The 20,611-nt window shown below is 41.0% G+C and overlaps 1 protein-coding gene and 1 long non-coding RNA gene across 2 annotated transcripts in view; one reads left to right on the top strand and one right to left on the bottom strand.

Annotated features, from left to right (window-relative positions):
• The window catches only part of LOC144071757 (uncharacterized), a 163,595-nt gene that overhangs the window by 110,023 nt on the left and 32,961 nt on the right, over window positions 1–20,611 (bottom strand). The window contains exon 5 of the long non-coding RNA XR_013299723.1: window positions 17,710–17,812. This is a non-coding gene — a long non-coding RNA (uncharacterized LOC144071757). The remainder of the gene's footprint in view (window positions 1–17,709; window positions 17,813–20,611) is intronic.
• Window positions 1,021–20,611, top strand: part of cspg4 (chondroitin sulfate proteoglycan 4) — a 61,085-nt gene continuing 41,494 nt past the window's right edge. Inside the window, exon 1 of the mRNA XM_077597143.1 lies at window positions 1,021–1,179. Within this exon, the coding sequence (XP_077453269.1) occupies window positions 1,104–1,179 (76 nt within the window). The 5' untranslated portion in view covers window positions 1,021–1,103. The remainder of the gene's footprint in view (window positions 1,180–20,611) is intronic.

Raw genomic sequence — 20,611 nt, 5'->3', positions numbered from 1 at the left:
TGTTTATATATGGAGGAAAACAGATTCGGTAGAGAGCTTTCACAAGTAGATTCAAAACAGAAGTGAAATCTATTTCGCCATTGCGATCCCAATAGCCAAAAGAAAAATTATATCATAATGATTCATAACTGTCAACCTTGGCCAATTGCTAATGATTGCAAATATTCACTCACATAGGCCGCACTAAAGTCTAAAATTTTTGGACGGGGTGCCCAATCAGTCTGCACTAAATTCAAGATTCTGTAGATGTCGCTGTATGACGCTGACAGTTTGACTGTCTGGGTACATTGCTTGCTGACACGCTATATTTATATAGTCAAAAGGCAGATGGGTAAAAGGGGAATGCGCATGCTTAAAGCATGACAATATTAGCAGTCGGCGATGACGTTTTCATTTGCTACCAGTGACCGAGACGATCTGGATTAGAGCCGAAATGGGTCAAATGAGATCGGTTTTACAAAAAAAACGTACTTTAAAAAAATCCCGTACGAAAGTTGTTTTACGGTACACAATTTGAAATGATCAAAAACGTATAAAATACGGGAAAAATGTATAAGTTGACAGGTATGATGATTACTAATTAAAAAAAAAAAAATCCTGACTCATGAGATCCACCCTTTGGCTCACTTTTGAATGTTGAATTTTCCTATTCTGTTTTATACATGAGCTAACATGCATGAGCGTTTTAACTACCAAAAATAGTTGCCTTATAAAGGGTTAAAAAAAACTTGCCTAATGGGTTTGAAAAATTCTAATGCAATACATATTTTGTTCACTTCTGTCTTAAAGTGGCGCCCCAAGCAACCTATGCAGGAAGTCATTCTTCAGCTGTGGAACATATGGATTTGAAAGGTCGGACAGTTGAGGAGGGGCGTATCGGGGTGGCTTGTAATGTGAGGGCGTCTCTCTCTCTCCCAGTCCCTCCCCGGCCGGACCCGGCCCGGCCCAGCCCAGTCAAGCCCAACCCAACCCAGCCCGGCCCCTTCACACAGAGCGCTATCCTGTACTAGGTCCCCAAAGTGGAAAGTCATTCAGGCCCCGGTGAATGGAGTGCGTCTAACGCAGAGACAGCGGAGGACTTAACTGGCAGCACCAAAAAAAATATGAGAGCCCTGCAACCTGCAAACCTGCTGGGTGCCATCCTGACCCTGCTGAGCCTGGCCAGCAACAGCCATGGAGGTAAGGACCCCTGATAATTCCACCCATGTCTTCATCCACATCTATTCCACGTTGGCAGAGACCGCCCTGGTCTTCAAATTTAGGTGAAAAGGTCAACATTACCTCTCAAAGAATGCCTTTAACTTTTCTTTTCGTGGTCTTATTTGATTGACTGATTGGAATTTGAATGAAATTCAAGTCTGGTGAACGCATGTCTGGTTCTCATCCGGGGTTTCGGCGCCCTGACAATGTCTACGGGGGTGTTTGCGTCAAGGTTTCTGTGGTCGGGGGGGTCGGCGGTGAGAGAGGTGGCCGGAAGCTGAGAAGATGAGGAAGGCGCCGGTGAATGGCTCTTTCACGGGGAAAGTCGACGCCGTGGGCCTGGGTTTTCGGCGTATCCGTATAGAGGAGGTGGTGGTTGAGTGGGAGCGGGGGGGGGATGAAAGTAAGAGTGCAGTGTGAGTTTTGACGGGGAGGCAGGGGGGGGAAGGGGTGTGGTATATACAATGGCCCCACAGTGTGCAAGCACAAGTCAGCCTCAGTACCTTTTCCAATGTGACATTGAACTTCCTCCACCGGGTGACTAAAGTTTTTGCAGAATTCAAAAAGGTGAATAAGAAGGGACATGGGGGAATTCCCTTAAGATTTTCCATTGAAGATTCTTTTTCAAATGGTTATGTCCGTGCACCTTGAACTATATACATTTTCTGGCAGAATGAAGATTAAAGTAGACGCAGTTTAAAAAATGTTAATTAGGTTTTGAGATCAGTTCATCCAAAGGGAATAATGGCAATGTCAAAAAAAATAAGCTCCCAGCGCAATGTTTAAATATTTCGTTTTTGTAGGAACAGGAAAGCACGTTTGTTAAATGATATTTGTTAACTTGGATCCCCAACGAGAGTGTTTGCTGTGTTCATTTCTTCCACAAAATGGTGAAATGAAACTACTGCTTCGAAATATTTGTTCTGGTTTGCTGGTCTGATCTTTCTTCATCTTTTCTGTTCTTGCTCTACTAAAAAATGAAGGTACGAGTCCTAAATGGTGGCAATCAACTAAACGATATCATAACAAACTACCAGTTTTGCAGATAGTGATACATTTCCTGCTGTTTTCCATCAAACAATACAACACAAATGTTTAGTAAAAACAACCAAAACATGTTGGCTTTAGCATTTATGCTAGCTAAGCTTCGACACACATTGAAAACAGCTAAACGATTAAAATAACAAGGCATAAAAAAATGAATTTTCATAACATTCTATGGATTTTTAACTCATTGGCTGCCAGTTGCAACACGACCACTCAATGCCATCCCTCCCTCACTATCAATCAGCTAAAATTCAAAATATTAACTTTTGCCTAAATATTTTGATTAGCTTCTGGCTATTGAACTCCACTCTACAAGAGCTGGTAGACTCAACATCAACCTTTGCCTGATTTTTGTACCGAAACGTCGCATTTTTCCGTAGTTAAAATTGCCTGGTGCACCAGTGTGACCACATCTCCCATTTGTAGCAAATTGCTTATCCATTTGTGTGCATGCAAAGTGCAAATGCGGGTCCTCCAGGGCAAAAAAAAAAATGTGACGGCTGAAATTCTGTCAAGAGTCAAAGACTGTACTTATGTTGAAATTGGCAGGATGAGCGTTGGGATTGGAGCAGCCCCTCGAGCGCATTGTCTCGAGTCGTCCGTCAGTCCCTGCAGATCCCGCGCCGCAAATTGCGCGCCGCAATTAAGCGCGGGCAAAGCTCTCCACGAGCGTCTCGCCGCCGGTTAACGCGCGAAGGCGTCACCGTTTGCACACACACAGCAACGCTTTGTTTCGCCGTCGCGGCTTGGCCGGGAAAAGCTGGAATCAATCCGTTAGCGCCGAGAAAACAGTCAGCTGTCCTTTGTTGGTTTAGAAGAGATGATTAGAGACCTACTCCGACGATTGGGTGGTATAGGGTTACGATACCTGTCAACCTCGGCCAATTGCTCCCCTTATTAAGTGATAAAAAAACAAAAAAACAAATGCAACGCGGCACATATTTACTCACATAGGCCGCACTTAAGTCTAAAATTTTGGGACGGGGTGCCCAATTAGTACGCACTAAATTCAAGATTCTGTAGATGTCACTGTATGACGCTGACAGCTTGACTGTTTGGGTACATTGCTTGCTGACGCACTATATTTAGATAGTGAAAAGGGGGAATGCGCGTGCCCAGATGCGTACAGTATAAAAATATTAGCAGTCGAAGATGACGTTTTCGTCTGCTACCAGTGACCGAGACGATCCGGATTAGAGCCGAAATAGCTAAAACGAGATCGATTTTACACAAAACATGCTTAAAAAAATCCTGTGCAAAAGTTATATGGCATACACAATTTGAAATGATCAAAAAACGATAAAATACAGGAAAACGTACAATTTGACAGGTATGTGAAACCTTACTATATATCAAATGCTAATCCCGCAAAAATTCCGCCAACAACGCTAGCTAAACTAACTCCCCACTAAGTACAAAGTACAAAGACTCAGTTTTGATGCATACGTAACTCGGTTAATCGCACAAGTAATTTGTAGTCGCAAACCAAATGGTCCACATGATAGCATCGTCCATCAAAAGGATGAAATCAATCAAAACAACATAACAGAAGACTTTCCCCTCACAACCAGAATCCTCAAGAAGAGCTCACGCTAATTCATGCCAGATGTACCAAATTGTCCAATCAGAGTTAACCTTTCCTTGATAGAATCTTCCCCACCAGCTGTCAGGATGGTGGGTGTCAAGGTTCCCTCTCTCTTCCTTGTGTTTACAACTGCAAATGTCACAAGCCATGTAGCCCACGTCCCACATATGCCAGAGACGTCCCAATTGAGCAAGCAACGGTCAATCTGCATCTGTTTGGACTGTCTCGGCTCAATCAGAAGCAGATTTCGAGCTGGGGGGACGTGAACAGGAGCCCAGAAAGTCATGTCATAACATTTTCCGATCATTTTCTGCAGCGCTGTAGCCCACAACTTTTCCACAGTTTTATGTCCTCAAGTTACTCCCTCTGAGGATCTATGAGACTATGGAATGAGTGCGAGTATTAACAGTGGCTCAGCAAGATGACGGAACAAAATATGATTGTCCAAGAGCTGCTGTTATTTAACATCAGTGCTCCGTCCAATGATTAAACTAAGAATGGATTTTTTTTGGTCATCTCCAGACCAAGGGATGCTTTGTATCACGATTGTACCTGAAATTGGACGTGACGTATCACAGTGCTCTGCAGCGCCCTATCGTGTTTGTGACTAACAAATTTCCTTCAACTTGGGCAGTAACACGATTTGCCGAAAACTGGTAGAGCAGTCATTTCCTGACTGAAAACAGATAAAGCTGTGCCTTGTCATCGATTGACGTGGAGAGGAAAGTTTCCATTGAATTTTGGCATGTGGGGATGAAAGAGGGTTTTTTTTGGTCTTATTTGTGAGAATGCGAAGAAAATGTGGGCTTGTCTAAGTGACTGTCTGCTGATGGAGAGATAGTGAATATTAAAAGATGAAGGGAGAGTGTGACATGTTGAACAGATCCATGTTTAATTGCTTAAGAGTGTTGATGTCTTTGGATAATGATTAGTTGTTTTTTAATATTGGATGTTGGATGAGACTAGTTTTAGGTCAGCCCTCTTTGGATGAAGGCTAATTTTATGTCGGACATCTTTGGATGACAACTAGATTTAAGTTTAGTGGATGGATGGAGGGCTAACTCGTTTTAAGTTTGGTGGATGGATAGACGGAGGGATAACTAGTTTTAAGTTTGGTGGATGGATGGACGGAGGGATAACTAGTTTTAAGTTTGGTGGATGGATGGATGGAGGTATAACTAGTTTTAAGTTTGGTGGATGGATGGATGGATGGATGGATAACTAGTTTTAAGTTTGGTGGATGGATGGATGATAACTAGTTTTAAATTTGGTGGATGGATGGATGATAACTGGTTTTAAGTTTGGTGGATGGATGGATGGAAAACTAGTTTTATGTTTTGTGGAGGGATGGATGGATGGATGATGGATAACTAGTTTTATGTTTGGTGGATGGATGGCTGGATGGATGGATGATGGATGGATAACTAGTTTTAAGTTTGGTGGATGGATGCATGGATGATACCTAGTTTTAAGTTTGGTGTATGGATGGATAGATAACTAATTTGAAGTTTGGTGGATGGATGGATAACTAATTTGAGGTTTGGTGGATGGATGGATGGATGGATGGATGGATAACTAGTTTTAAGTTTAGTGGATGGATGGATGGATGATGAATAACTAGTTTTATGTTTGGTGGATGGATGGATGATAGATAACTAGATTTATGTTTGGTGGATGGATGGATGATGGATAACTAGATTTATGTTTGGTGGATGATGGATGGATAACTAATTTGAAGTTTGGTGGATGGATAACTAGTTTTAAGTTTGGTGGATGGATGGATAACTAATTTGAAGTTTGGTGTGTGGATAACTAGTTTTGAGTTGGGTGGATGGATGGATGATGACTAGTTTTATGTTGGGAGGTTGGACAGACAGACGGATACCTGACTAAACCACCAAAACATTCAGTGAGGGAAATAGAGGGAGAGATATTGACATTAAAAATGAATTGCTAAAGGATATCATTCAGTTTAAACTCATAAGAAAAGGGTCATTAAAGCACAAAGGAGCATTACAGCACTCGGTGATGCTAAGCTTAACGGGGGAAATTGCATTCAGAGTGCGCATAAGAGCCTTCAATTTCCCAGTGAGTTTCATGTCACTATAGCAACATGGGAACAAAAATATAAATATGGAATCTGCCTGAGGTTTGTGAGGCATCTTGATACAAGGTCTAAGAGTATCTGTCTTTTTACTCTATTCACAACATGTTAGTTTATTTGGAAAAGAAGGAAAGTCATTTCATTCAATACATTCATAAGACATTCTTCACATTGTTTTAACTGCTTTCTTTATGAATGAATGCTCATTCCCATGTTGTAGAATTTGAGATAATGCGGATGTGTAAATATCAAAGGGCATTAGCTTACTAATTATATGTAGTCATGGGCTTAAAAGCTAGCCGTCTGTTCGGACTGTATCACATAGCTTTTGCGGTACAGCTGTTGGAACGACAGAAGCAATTTATACATCTGACCTGAAGCAACCGGGTGGCTAGCCCGCTAGCGTAGTGATTACACTCCTTACATCCCATCATGGAAATGTTTGGGGACTTGGCTCGTGTAACGGGAATAACTGTTGGCAACGTGTCCTTGAATAAGACAGACCTGCTGCAGCTCAGGATTGGTCGACAACAGATACAGTATGAAAAAATAAAAAATAAAGTAAATAAAGTAAAGACCAGTGAATGATCCTCTCACCTATCTTTGAGTAAAACAGTTCATTGCTATTGTCACATAAAAGGGCATTCATAATTTAGGCTCCGGCAATAAAATCCAAAGAAGAAATTCTTTTTAAAAAACAGTCACGGAAGGTTAAAGTAACAGAGAGTCAAATTCTAAGCAGATGTTTATCATTCTACAGAACAAGGCCAGTCCGAAGGCTGTCCCTACTTGAAGGATTCTTCATATGGAGCCCGAAAATGCAACCTTCTTTATAAATTCTTCTTGACGGAGTAGAGTACAAGGCCGTGGTCCTTGATGTCCACCCACATCTAAAAGAATCTGTCCTTGAAATTACTTTTTTAATATGGGAGCACAAAGTGTAGGGAAGGTGTGAAATTTACTTTTATGTGCCAAAAAAAATGGTTTTGACCCATTGTGCCAGGTGAAAATGTCGGACCTTTAAACATAAGTGTAATAATGTTTATGAAATACTAAAAGAAGCAATACAGAGTGACAATATTAAGCTCAAATATATATTAATTAGGAAATAATGTAAAGAACGTGGGCGCTATTTTTAATTTTAGATTCCATTTACTGTTTTTTTTCCATTTTGGTAAAAAAAAACGTGTTTTTAGGGTTTTGGGTGGAGGTGTGTGTGCGCGCTTTTTGCCTCATGTGTCCCTCCTGGCTTCCCTTTCCTCTCGTAACCAGCTGTGTGTGTTTTGTGATTAGCATCTGTCTGTGTATTTAAATGTGAGTCTTATTTTTTGCCAATTGTCGCTTGTTTTGTGTTTCCCTGATCGTTTTTTTTGCCAATACGGCTGCCTCTTCGTTCGGGATGCGCCCTTTCCGTTAGTTCGTTACTTTTGTCCCAGTTTTGCAAGATCATTTTCCATTAAAATCCGGAGTTGTGCACCAGCACTTTCGCCGGGTTCTGTCCTCGCTTGTCATGACAAAAACGGACTCCATCTGCATTTTTTTGAAGATATTTGCTGAAACCAAAGACTAAAAAGCACATGGCTTTCTGCCTTTTAGGTTCGCTACAATTCCCCTTCCCGATGTTTACAAAGTGTTATCTGGATTCACAGAACGCACTCTAAAACATCCATCCACACTAAGCTCATGATGACCACAAGTGATGCTAATACAGACATAAACATGCACGAAAAGTAGCCAGACCCCAGGACCATTTAGAGGGTTAATCCAGCTCAGTCTTGGGTGTTCCTCTACGTTCCTCCCCCTCTCATCTGGCTCCTTTGAACCATCCGGTTCCAAATATCGACCATTAACCACGCGGTATGTCTCGATTCCTGACGGCCGAGACGGCACGGAAATAAAACGTCGGACTTGGAAATAGCAACGCTACGGAGACCGAGCAGACTTTTGTCCCACTTGCAAATCTTCCCTGGCTCGCATTGAGATGCAGGACGATAAATAGAGATGGGTCCATTGCCCCGAGGACTGTTTGGCAAAAGATCTTTCCCACATTGCTCCCGTTTTGACAGGCAGCTCGGCTTATATTTGAGGGCTGTGATCTGCTTAGCGGGGGGAAGACAGCCCACACACAGTCCTGGTTTAGCCTTGAGGCTAGTGCACGTATGAGTTGCTGTACGTAAACACAGACTACATTCAGCCCCCTCGCTCAGGGAAGGTGAAAGGGCATCTCATCTTAGGCCGCGCTGTTGTTTTAACCTCGTCCACGTCAATCAGATAAATCGCCGGCGTTTAGCGAGGGGAAGGCCAGATTTTAGCCGCTCGATTGGCAGGTTAAATTGTTGATGGGGGGAAAAAACAACAACGTGATTGTCGCGTCGCTATGTAATTGCAGGGGAATTCCGAGGACGGAGTTTTAGAGGGCTACATTAGCCCGGCGGCATTCCAACATCTTGGCAACAGAGACTAATCACAGGACTGCATTCATAACTTGAATTGTTACATTGTATTTTTTTAAAGTCGTTTTTAGTTCACTGTCAATATTGTTGGAAAAATAACGTGTTTTGCTTGTTTATGCTTTGGAAATTTATCAGTCCTAGTAATCTGCGAAGAGTTAACCCTTATAGAGTGTCTGGCTAGGTCGCAATTTTGTTATTCTAGCAACCTTGGCTAATTGCTGCCCTTATTAATGATTGCAATTCTCCGTATTAAGCGATAATAAAGCGTACAAATGCAAAGCGGCACATATTTACTCACATAGGGTGCACTTAAGTCTAAATATGCACTAAATTCAAGATTGTGTAGATGTTGCTGACAGCTTGACTGTCTGTGTACATTGCTTGCTGACGCACTATATTTATATAGTGAAAAATGTCTGAAACGCGTGCGCATATCATGCTCAAAGCATGACAACATTAGCAATCGACGATTTTTGTCTCCTACCAGTGACCGAAACGATCCGGGTAACAGCCGAAATCGGTTTTACAAAAAAACTTACTTATTTTAAAACATTTTTCCTCCATACAAAAGTTGTTATAGGGCGTACACAATTTGAAATGATCAAAAAACATAAAATACAGGAAAAATGTAAAAGTTGATGATAGGTATGTATTAATAATAATCATTCTTTATTTTTTTTGGAGTAAATACATTTTTAATGAATAAAATGCTGATAAAACAAAATTAATACTATTAAAATTGACGAAAAATAAAAATACACTCTGGTTAAGGCCCTTTATAAGTGTATTTGTTCTGCTTTTATTTTTTTGACGAACGATAGACGTCCAATTCATCTAAACTGAAAGGACTGGCCGTGAACGTTGATGTTTTAGTGTCAGTGACTGTGCAAGATGTCCAGTATATTTTAACTCCCAGTTTAAGCTCCCAGTTGTAGTTATTTTAAGCCACTTCAAGTGTCTTGAGTAACATCTCAGCATTGTGAAAAGAAGATGCTAGCAAACATTATGACGCAAACGTTTTGAATCCGTCAACATTATCTGTCGAGCCTCATCACGATGTTCTGTGAATGGAACAAAAATGGTGGACAAGCTAGCAAACATTATCACCGCCCGTGCTAATAAGAAAATGTCTTGAATCCGTCAACATTATCTGTAGAGCCTCATCATGATGTTCTCTTAATGGAAGAAAAAGAAAACAAAGCCAAGCATGTGAAGTTTCTCCTCCATTTTACCTTAACCCGAAAGACCCCCAAAAAGGGACACTGGCGTTTGAAATCAAAGTGCGATGTGAATGGCAGGCTTACATCGGCCTTCCATACAGCGGCAAAGTCAAATGGTGTGTTTATTTCTGATAAGAGCTTTTGAGTGGAGGGGGCGGAGGGTTAAGCATCCAAAATGGAAACGGCAGAGAAAATTCTCATTATCACACAACTGCCAAGTTTTCAATAAGAAGGAATTATGCATGACCAGATGTTCCGATACAGCCCTCTGTGGTGTGCCATTTATTTATTTATTTTTCTCCAAAATGAACAAAGAGGATTCAGCGCTGTTTTCTATGCCTTTTTTTTTATCACCGAAAATAAATTAAAACGATGAACTGTGTAGGAATGACAACGACGCCTCCATCTTCAATATCCGGGCTCGTGACCTTAAGTCTGGTATCGCCCACATCATCGGCAGTTAATTTAATCAAACCATCATTTCAAGACATGGAAGGGAAAACTTTAACATTCTAATTAAGAAATGTGGATGACATTTCGGAAAGCTGATTTATGTCACATGCTGGATTGAATAGGGTTGAAGATGGCCGCCAGGGAAACATGGTACGCGGTGGCTCAGTACGCAACACGCCTTTTTAAAACGTAGACCAAGGGTGTCAAACCCGGGTTGGTTCGCGGGCCACATTAACGTCAACTTGATTTCATGCGGGGCGGACCATTTTAGATATAATATTTCGATTTTTTTTTTCATAAATGGATTAAAAGAACTGGATTAAAAGCCCTGAACATTCATTTTTTATAGATCTAAAACAATGTTTATTTTAGCTTTTTTTATATATTTTTAGATTGTACAAAATGATTTTTGAACTAAAAACAGAAAAAAATGATTAAAAAATGACAATTATTGATTTAAAAGGGGGAAAAATCAGGAAATTTAATAGATATCTATACTGTTCATTTTAATTTGATCCTAAAACAGAAAGTCATCATTTACTTTCCCGGGCCACACAAAATGATGCGGCGGGCCAGATTTGGCCCCCGGGCCGCCACTTTGACACGTCACGTAGACATTTCATGCAGGATTATTGGGGGTAGTTGTTATTTCAATTGGAATGACTGGCAAGAAACATTAGCATTGCCTGCTTTATAATAACACACTTTATCCATCTTTAAAACGTGCTGCATTTTTGCTTCACAAAGCGTTCTATGATTTGTGAGTCGCATTGCAAACTCACAGGAAACGATAATGGCCTGACGCGTTTAGGGGGGGGGAAATGTCCCCAACATCTGGAGCTGCTTCAAGTTTTAAAAAAAACTGTCCCTCTGCTTCTCTTTTGCCTAATATAGACAAAAGACTGGCATTACGATAAAAGAAGTCTGCCTGATACTGAATGTGTCCAACTGGATGTTGAACATGTCCTATTTAGCCCAAATATTCATGTGCATGCGTTATGTCTACGCTATAAAGACGTTTCCACCAGTGGGAACAATGAATGAGTCAGTGCTTTAAATTTAGCCGGCGAGAATCAAGCTGGAATTGGAGGGACTCCCTCCAGGCCTCAGGCTGCATGAGTCACAATCACAAGGCTGAGCTGCGGCATCATGGGACGGCAGACTACAAAGTTGGTCCCATGCTACGTCAACATGCTAACTTGCCACCATTCGGGAATGAATGAACTACATACAGCGTCTTAGCACTTCAGAATTTCAAGCAGAATAAAAAATACTTGTATTATGATCTGAATTCCATGGAATTAAATGGAGTCGTTGGAAGTATTAAACCTAGGACCAAGATTTTAATGTAACTTCAGGCTAATTGTTGCATTCCACCTTTAAACCTCCAACCAAATCCAAAAATTTCCACTCATGTTAGCATGCCAATATCAGTGCACAAATACAGTGGTACCTCGAGATACGAGCTTCATTCGTTCCGGGACTGAGCTCGTATGTCGATTTACTCGTAACTCAAACGAACGTTTCCCATAGAAATGAACTAAAAATAAATTAATTCGTTCCAACCCTATGAAAAAACACCAAAAACAGGATATTGGTGCAGACACACTCAAAAATAAGTTTAATCTAACCTTACACTAAACTTAATTCTAATTTTGCTTTAAATTTTGATACCTTTCTTCTCCCGGGTTGGCTCTATTGGCCCCGCCTCCACCCTGACTTTCCTATGCAACCTATCGAGGGTTGTTTGCTTTTGTATTCCCCTCAAAATATTCCCAAAATCATGCACACAAATGTCCTCACAATAGGTTAACGCACGATCACTTGCCAACCATAAGTAGTATATACGCCATTCCCACTGACTAACGGGAAAAAAAAACACTGAAAAAATGCAATTCTCCGCCCATAGCTCATATATCAAAATTTGTCTCGTATCTCAAGATAAATATTTGCCCAAATTTTTCTTCATATCTCAAATTGCTCAAATCCGCTTAATTTAATCTCCTGTGGCTATTCACTCATCTGAAAATGTTCCGAGATGTAACGGAGAATCCATTATACAAAGTACAAATATATGAATGCATCCCGACAATTTTTGAAAGCCTCATTACATTTTGGGATCAAAATAGAAACTTAGTGAGTTCAGGTTAGTACCAGAGGTAAAAATAGACAGTTTGGAAAGGGGATACGACGTACAGGGTGTGGATTATGCACAGTAACTGTCCATGTGCGTTCGTTCCGGTCAACACGAGCCTGGACGTGAGTGAGGGGCAGCATTAAATGTCATAACGCCAGTCGCAACATCTTAAATTAGCGAGGACGAAATTACGTGTGCCGTTGAACTAAAGCCTGGAACAGCTGCACAGGGGAGCTGAGGCAACAACCCCGCTAGAGACAACAAGCTCCTTGTGTCTTCATGCTGAATATTTTATGTGTTTGTGGAAATGTAGGCGCAAAAGAAAAAACACACTTTAACGACTACAATAGGACTCCATTAGCCAACTCAAAAAGTATACAAAAACAATGTTCTTTTCAATCGTCTAGTGTGCTGTCCATTCCCGGTTAATTGTAAAATATATTAACGCCTTGAGATACAAGTGACCTGACTTATGGGCTTTTCCAAATGTGGGCTACACAAATTGTGTCACAATTTACAAGCCATTGAATTTTATTTTATAAAAACACAATTACATACTATTTCCTTGACAAACAATTTTGGGGCCAGCTGGAAGGGGTGAATGTATTTTTTGTTTTGGATTAGATTACATTAGAGCTTTATTTCATCCCGTATTCGGGAAATTTCTTGGTTGCAGCAGCAAAACAGACACAGAAGGCAAAGTAGACCTAGCTAAAAAGCTTAACCTGAACTCATACGTAGCAAGACAGACACAGAAGGCATTGTAGACCTAGCTAAGAAACTTAATCTGAACTGATACATATCTGAAGGTTTTGTAGGTTCAATCATACACTAATTCATTTTATATACCACTGATCGGCTGATAACCACTGCAGGGCAGACTCCACCTCTCGACCAATGTCAGTAGGGATAGTCCCCACCCCAAGAAGAGAACATTAACAATATATAATTTAATCTATTAACTTGACTGTTCCAAATGCTACATAGAACATTGCTTGTACAGTCAATCACTTGAGTGTTTTTATCCGCATTAATTCATACAAGGTTAAAAAAAAATGGTTACAAATGTAGCGTTATTTGACCTTCCGCTGTATCTTTAAGGGCAATTTTATAATGCATGAATCGAGTGGCTGCATGAGGAAACATACATGAATGTTTTCCTGTGAAGTGACACTTTCAGTTACGTCAGTGGAAGACTATAGGGGGAGCTGTGTTCATTTATTGAGTACAGGATGAAGATGGGGCGCTCCTTCACGTCTTTTCTGTAGAGGCGACGCTCTTATCTTTATGTTTTATGCATGCTCCCGTCAAAGGAGACGCCGTTCATGGGCAAAGAGGACAGTGTGTGTGTGTATATACTGGGATTCTGTGTGTGGCATTCCTCTCATTTAGGATTGATGGAAATTGTGAGGCACACTTCATCTAAAAATGGGATTATGTGGGATTAGATTCAATCTCACAGACAAAGGCGTCCCGACAAACTTTGGGTATGCAATCATTTCCCCTTTTTGCTGTTGGCTGCCGGCGGCCTGCGATAACGGCAACAAACAAGAATTCCATCCTCGCCATCAGCGCGGCAGATCTGGAAATCATATTTCCGTTTGTGCCTTCAGTGGGAGTTTGCTGTGAGAAATCGTGGGGTCATTTAATATGCAGCTAGTTCGGAGTAGAAATACTTTAGTTGAAAAGCAAAGGGAAAGGGGTGTCGGCATGAATGCTCGTTTGTCGATATTTGCCATGTGATTGGCAGGTGACAAGTCAGCCTTAAGTTATTCAGGACAGACTCGGGTTCATTGGTTGAACTGCTTAGCGCAATAATTTATTCATGCACTTTCAAAATGGAGCAAACGCTGGCTAATGATGCAAAACGGCTGGTGTAAAATGCTGAACACACACAATTTGGGGTGTTTTAATGTGTCCAAAACATTAGTTTTTGTTTGTTTCTAAGTGTTTTTGCCAGCCCTTTAAGTTTTATTCTTAATATTTTGGATGCTAATAATTAACATAGTCATACATTAGTCGAAATGTGTTTTTGCTTATGAATAGTCAATAGGTTTTATTCATCAGTCTAGTTTTAGCGTAAACTACAGACACCAATATATGCTTTTTCTATGAACCCATAACGAGGCTATTTTATCTTTCTCATTTAATATTCTAATCCAAGAAAAGAAGAATAGGCTACATTACAGTGCACAAACCAGCTGCCCAAACACAGTTACGATGCAATCTGGCAAACTATACATGCAATAAGCAACAGTTTCCAAGAACAACGAGTTAGCATTTTTCGTTGTTTCGTTTCGTCAGGCGTCACCTACCAAACGTCTCCTTGTGTTTTCGTCATCGACGACATGTTTAGTTCGTTAACATGAGATCATTGTCATAATAATGGGTCATCAACTTTAACAGGGACAATACCTGCAAGTTAGCATTTTTCGTTGTTTCCTATCGTCAGGCGTCACCTACCAAACGTCTCCTTGTGTTTCCGTCATCGACAACATGCTTAGTTAGTTAACATGAGATCATTGTCATAATAAGGGATCGTCAACTTAAACGGGAAAAACACTGGCGTCTAAAATATGGTGATCAGAATCCGTTGAGTTTCTGAATCATCATTTCACGACCAAGAAAAGGACTGAATTAAAGATCACTAGCATTCATTATTCATCACAGACGAATGGATTCAAGTAGACCGAATGGCATTGGCACTAAAGTTTGCAAAGTAGGCACCTTCTCCCTCCTAAATTTCCTCTTGCTCCAAGAGCCACTGTGTGATTTCAATTCCAATAAAAATCCATATGAATATTTAATCAGTGATAACAGTCGGTGTTAATGTGTTGGCCCTCCGATGCCTTTTTCAGCTGCTAAATCTTATTGACTAAAATGGCCCACCCCCCATTTTTTTTTAGTACACATGGACACCCGACCCATGTACTAGCAAAACATGATTCGATGTAAACTGGCAATTGGACACAGTAGAGGACGCGAAGGAAGAACCGGACATCAATTCAACATTCCTGAGCCTGCGGCCTGGCTGGGTTGGAGCCAAAAGAACTGAATTATCTTCTCAGAGGCTTCCAGGAGAAAGGGAATATATAACAGCTGCATAAAAAGCATCCGTGGTTGCAAGATAGTGACTTCACCAGAGCCTGCTTTGACTATAAACTCCTCCCGATGTGAAGAAAGGAACTGTTATTGTCATTTTCATTTGGCTGCCATCATTTAAGGCCCCCAAATGTGGAAAGTTATAGAAGGAAAGTAAAGTCAGCATGATGGTGGTTACTGCAGAGGCCCTTTTTTTATTTCTATTCAATCTTAATGATCACATTAAAGCAATTTATGGAAGCGTAAAGCCTATTTTTTAAAGGGCTTTCATGGATCTGCTGGTCATTGATGGTCTAGTTGGTTCAATCCTCATGTGAAGTTGAAATAGTTCTTGTTAATTGTTTATTTGGTACAGTTTGAGTATGATTCGTACACTAAATTAGTGACAAAAGCGTAGTAGTAGTCCAGACTGGACCTTCGGAATTATGGTTTAATTGCCGCGTAAAATGAGATACTGGGAAAGTACTTTTTTTTCCATCCATTGGCAAATGTGCGACCAGTATATTTGACATTCTTTCTTACGGCCAAATTTGTGCTTCACACTTCAGCCCAGTTGTTGGCGGTAATGCAAAAATATGAAAGATGGTTCACACAGTTTGCCTGGTGAAAAAAAGAAGGAAAAGTAAAACTTGCTTGGAACCCTTATTTGTTAATCCAAAAACGGTCTATTGTATGACAATCTTCGATTACAAAATGGAAACAGAGCATTTTGTGGTACGAGCATGTAAACACCGATTCCATGAAAACAAAGAATTGCAGATACAGTGGTATTCTTCTTCATGGATTTTTATATATGCTTCTAACTAAAGCACCAGTGTATTGTAGTCGCAAAGTATAGTGAATAACACAATGTAAATTCCAGTTATATTTAAAATACAAGCCTTTACTTTTTGGATTTTTGCCTACGAGTTTCAGTTTGTTACGACCTACAGTTACTAAGCGCTTTGTGCTCTCAAGATTTCGCCAAAAAGTCACACAAGGACACTAAAAGCAGGACCTGCATTGGGTCAAACATTCCATTGGAGCCCCTCATTCAAGGGCACTTCTGTTTTGGAGTGTATTTCCCAATTGCAAAGTCATACGGGCTAACTCCCTTGTGGGTTTGGTGGTTTGGCCATTACCACGAAAGACCATCAACTATTGATGGTGGTCGCCGCCTGAACTCGACTTCTGAATTACACCACAGCGATGAGCTCATGTGGAAGTGCAGGCCCCGAAAACTGAAATATTTCCTTACATCTTGAAAAATATAAACTCTAAAAAAAGGCATCTCTACGTGACATGTAGAAAAATATTATACAATTTGTGCTGAGTGCACACATTTATGTTTTTTCCATTGCGAGGATTTTCATAGGAATGCTGCGGCGCTGAGCACTTTTTATTGCTAAATTCAACGACCACGTGTCGCGCCGCCCCACCCGGCCGCGCCCAATCTGCGCCGCCGCCTCATAATATCCTCCCAAATGTCATAGCTGCTCTTGACGCACACAAGGGTGCCATTTAATCTCATGACTGTAGAAGGAAATAAAACGGCCATCTTTCCGCGTTAACCCAAAAAACATTCTTTGAAGGCTCGCAAATGATTTTCAGCACCACTTGACTTACGATTTACGTTTTGGCTCCAAGATCTAAGACCCTTAGTCGCCCTATTTTCCCAGTACAAACCCGCTTATTGAAAACTGCCAAGCTAGGAATGTTTTTGCGTGTGATCCGTGCCACTGCACAGTTCTCCAGATTATTCCCTATATTTCCACGGGCCTTTTTTGCCGACCATCTTTAGAACATCTGAACGCCAGCTGGATGCTATCGATGGCCTTCGGCGGGATTATTGAGAATTCGGCATCATTTTTACGTACAGCCTTCATTAGTAGAAATAAATCCATACTATGCAGGTTGTTTCATTTGGCCTGTGGAATTAGAATCTCTCAAACTCATTGAAATTCTGATAAACAAGCGTAAAAATATTCATAACTAAGGGCCCGGAATTCATTTCCATCGCATTCGCAAGGGAATCTTTTCACATGTGTGATGTGTTACATACGTGTTTTTGAGCACAATATCATATCTGGGATGCATCATACTTCCACTACAAGTATGGCGGATCTAAAACCAACACGTTATAAATGAAAGGGCCCTGTTACAAGGTGGCGGACAGTGAAAAATGGACCTGGAATGTGTTATGCACACATGTTCACCAGGAGACTTTGATTTTTTTGGGGGGGTGGCAGGGGGCATTCAGGGAGTGCAGCCAATCATGGAGTGTTTAGAGGACTGGAGGTGGGCAAATGCTGCAAGCTTTGTTGTTTTAATGTGGGGGGGTTTGTTGCTGGGGTAGTGAAACGTGAAACAATAAACAGGACTAGGGATACAGGTTTTTGTGATAATGACAGTAAAAGGTTCTCTCTTACCTTGAAGTTTTTAAGACACGGGTTGAGCACCATCCATTTCTGGAGCTTTATAGCATGATACTGGAGTCTTACATCTTTGAAAGTGTATGCTCTCTTCTATACGCTAATTAAAAGAAAGAGAAAGGAAAATTAAGGTTAGCAGAGAGATCTGAACTCAAACGATTTATGCTAATTATGAGCTAGAGAGCCTGGAATTATCATTATTAGGGTTAGGTTATTATACCCGTATTATTCATTATAACAACATAAGTGCTGTGTATTTATAAATGATTTACCTTCACAATTTGTTTTATTGAATGGGTTATGACAACCTTGGATGACATAATGTTTTAAGCATATGGTTAGCGATTAAAGGTATCTATTTGTATGAAGCCGGAGGTATTATTACAAGGTGGCCACAAAAGGCCAAGCAACCTTCAAATGGCTTTACTTGTGGGTTTTTTTATTGACTAAAGTGCTGGCGACTGGAAAACTCATTTCAAATCGACGATTGAAGGGTCGCAAGTATCGTCTTTTGTCGGCAGAACCCACTTTCTTTTACGTCATTAAACCAAGGATCGGCGGCGTTGTATCGGACAGGTAAAAAACCTTTAATGAATAGTTCTCAGTTTTATTCTGGCCTTATTAGTTTTTTTCCTTGTCCTATGATCAGCATGAGTCATAAGTGACTAATTGGAAAACGACACGGTTGTCAATCAACTGCAGGAAAAGTGAGCAATAGCGACGGTAGCTTCTGGGTACTCGGACGTTTCGTTGAAAGACGTTTGGTCCCCGGACGTTTGGTCGAACGGACGTTTGGTAGAACGGACGTTTGGTCGCGGGGTTGTTACTGTTGAAACCAGCTCTTAAAATTATAATCATGAGAGAGATAGTGAGTTTAATATATAAATATCTAATATCAAAATATCAACAGTAAACCCTGTCATAATTTGACAGCGAGCGAACCCGGCGACCAAACGTCCGTTCTACCTAACGTCTGTTCTACCAAACGTCCGGTCGACCAAACGTCTTTCGACGAAATGTCTGGTCACGTCGCTTCTGAAGCAGTCTTGCATTGCGTAAAGTATCGCAAAACAACAGGCTTTGATGAAAAGAATTGTTGTGAAGTTTCTCCCAAAGTGTCAGCCTTGGCGATGACTTTTGATCAAACCGTTTGTAAAACATTTATGAGCAGCATACTGACTCTACGAGAAGCAACAGCTCCACTTCTGCAAACCAAACACTGCACCAAACAGTTTATATCGATGGCTACTGTCAAAGAAGGCTTTGTCTCATTCCACTGCAGTGACGCAAAGACACGTGGAAAGAAATAGTCCAAGTACCAGGTGGGTGAGGCTCGCTAAAAGTATTTCAGGCAACGGGCTTCGTTGTGGAGGCTCTGTGTCTGCCGGGGGTGTTGGTCCCTTCTTTCCAGTAGCGTCAGTCGCCCTGTGAAACAGCGTAATAACCTGTTTCGCTTTCTTAACCGCCGCACGTGTCTGATGTGGTGTCGCTAACTGTCGGAAAGAAATGGTGGTGCAGTCAACGCACGCGTTAGCTGGAGACCGCTAGCTATTGAAGTCAGGCACACCCACGGAAACATGTTTGTCGACTGCAATTACTGATGACAGACAAATATATTTTATATTGTCAATCACTGATGCCTTCACTTCAATATTCAAGTGTATTAAAACACTTCAATAAAACAACATTCTGGTATACAGTGTTGCCTTCGTGGGTTAAAGTGACAGAAAACCATTTGACAGAAACCACATTAAAATTTGGGAGGGAGTGGCGGTATTCAAGGTACTTTTTCAGTTATGGTAAATCTACCTGTTAACATCGATTGGACAAACGTCCACAGTACGTAAAGGAAAGGTAACTGAGGGGTATCCAGCAGATGTGCTTTCCTCGATCTTTACTGATCCATTTTTTGTGTTTTACATAGAATAAACATGTGTATTTTTTGCATGGACATTTAAAACATCAGAATTTGCTGAATTTGTGCAGATTCTGATTGATTTCCAATCTACACAGAACTTCACAATCTGACGACTTTATGTATGTTGGAGAGGTCTCAGAGGAGCCACCTCTATATTTTTGGTTCAGGGTATCTGTCATTTGTAGCTCTCGAGCCACTCCAGCTACTTATATCACGTCACTTGTTCTGTATTAGTGAAAGCGGTTATGTTCTCGACACCACGTGGCCACGGGTCATCATTCCTAATGATTCCAAGCCACGAGGAACAGAATAAGTCATGCACTGTTAATAAGCAGTTGACAGCAAAGAATTATAACCCAAGTTCAAGCTGCATTAATTTATCACACCAAACATTTTTTTTTTTAAAAGGCACTTGTGTTCAGCATCACACCCTTGTTGTGCATGACTCACAGGAAGACCACGAAACGTCACAGGACTAAAACACACACACAGCCTCATTTGTCCGAGACGCAAACATCAGCCTCCGTTTGTAGTGTTAAACGAACTCACGTCATTTATGGAAACAGGCCATGCTACTGCATAAAACACAATATACGAGTTGTTTGGACATATGGCGGCCAGGAATTCCTTCTGGTTCTTTTAGAAAGTGGTTTATATCCAATGCTGATAGCGATTCAATTTTCATCTTTTAAGGGCCCTCAGAAATATATTATATAGGACGCTTGTATCTTATATCACCGCCTATGAACGGCTGTAGAAATTTAAACTCAAAGCACGTCGCCGTCTCAACAGATCCCGAGAGCTAATCTGCAGATTTGTGCTCATCTGCTGGCGTTCAGTTTTGATCTGCGCACGAGCGATTCGTGCGTTTCGCATCTTGCGAGGTTTGTTTAATTAGCGAGAATGAACACATCACATCGGGGCCCCCCCGTGTATTATCATTTCCCGGGTTTCACCAGCGAACATATGTGGCTTTTCCAT

This window comes from Stigmatopora argus, chromosome 3, assembly GCF_051989625.1.
Source record: "Stigmatopora argus isolate UIUO_Sarg chromosome 3, RoL_Sarg_1.0, whole genome shotgun sequence".
NCBI lineage: Eukaryota > Metazoa > Chordata > Actinopteri > Syngnathiformes > Syngnathidae > Stigmatopora > Stigmatopora argus.
Note: the sequence above shows the minus strand (reverse complement) of the source record. Positions and strands in the feature narration are given on the sequence as shown.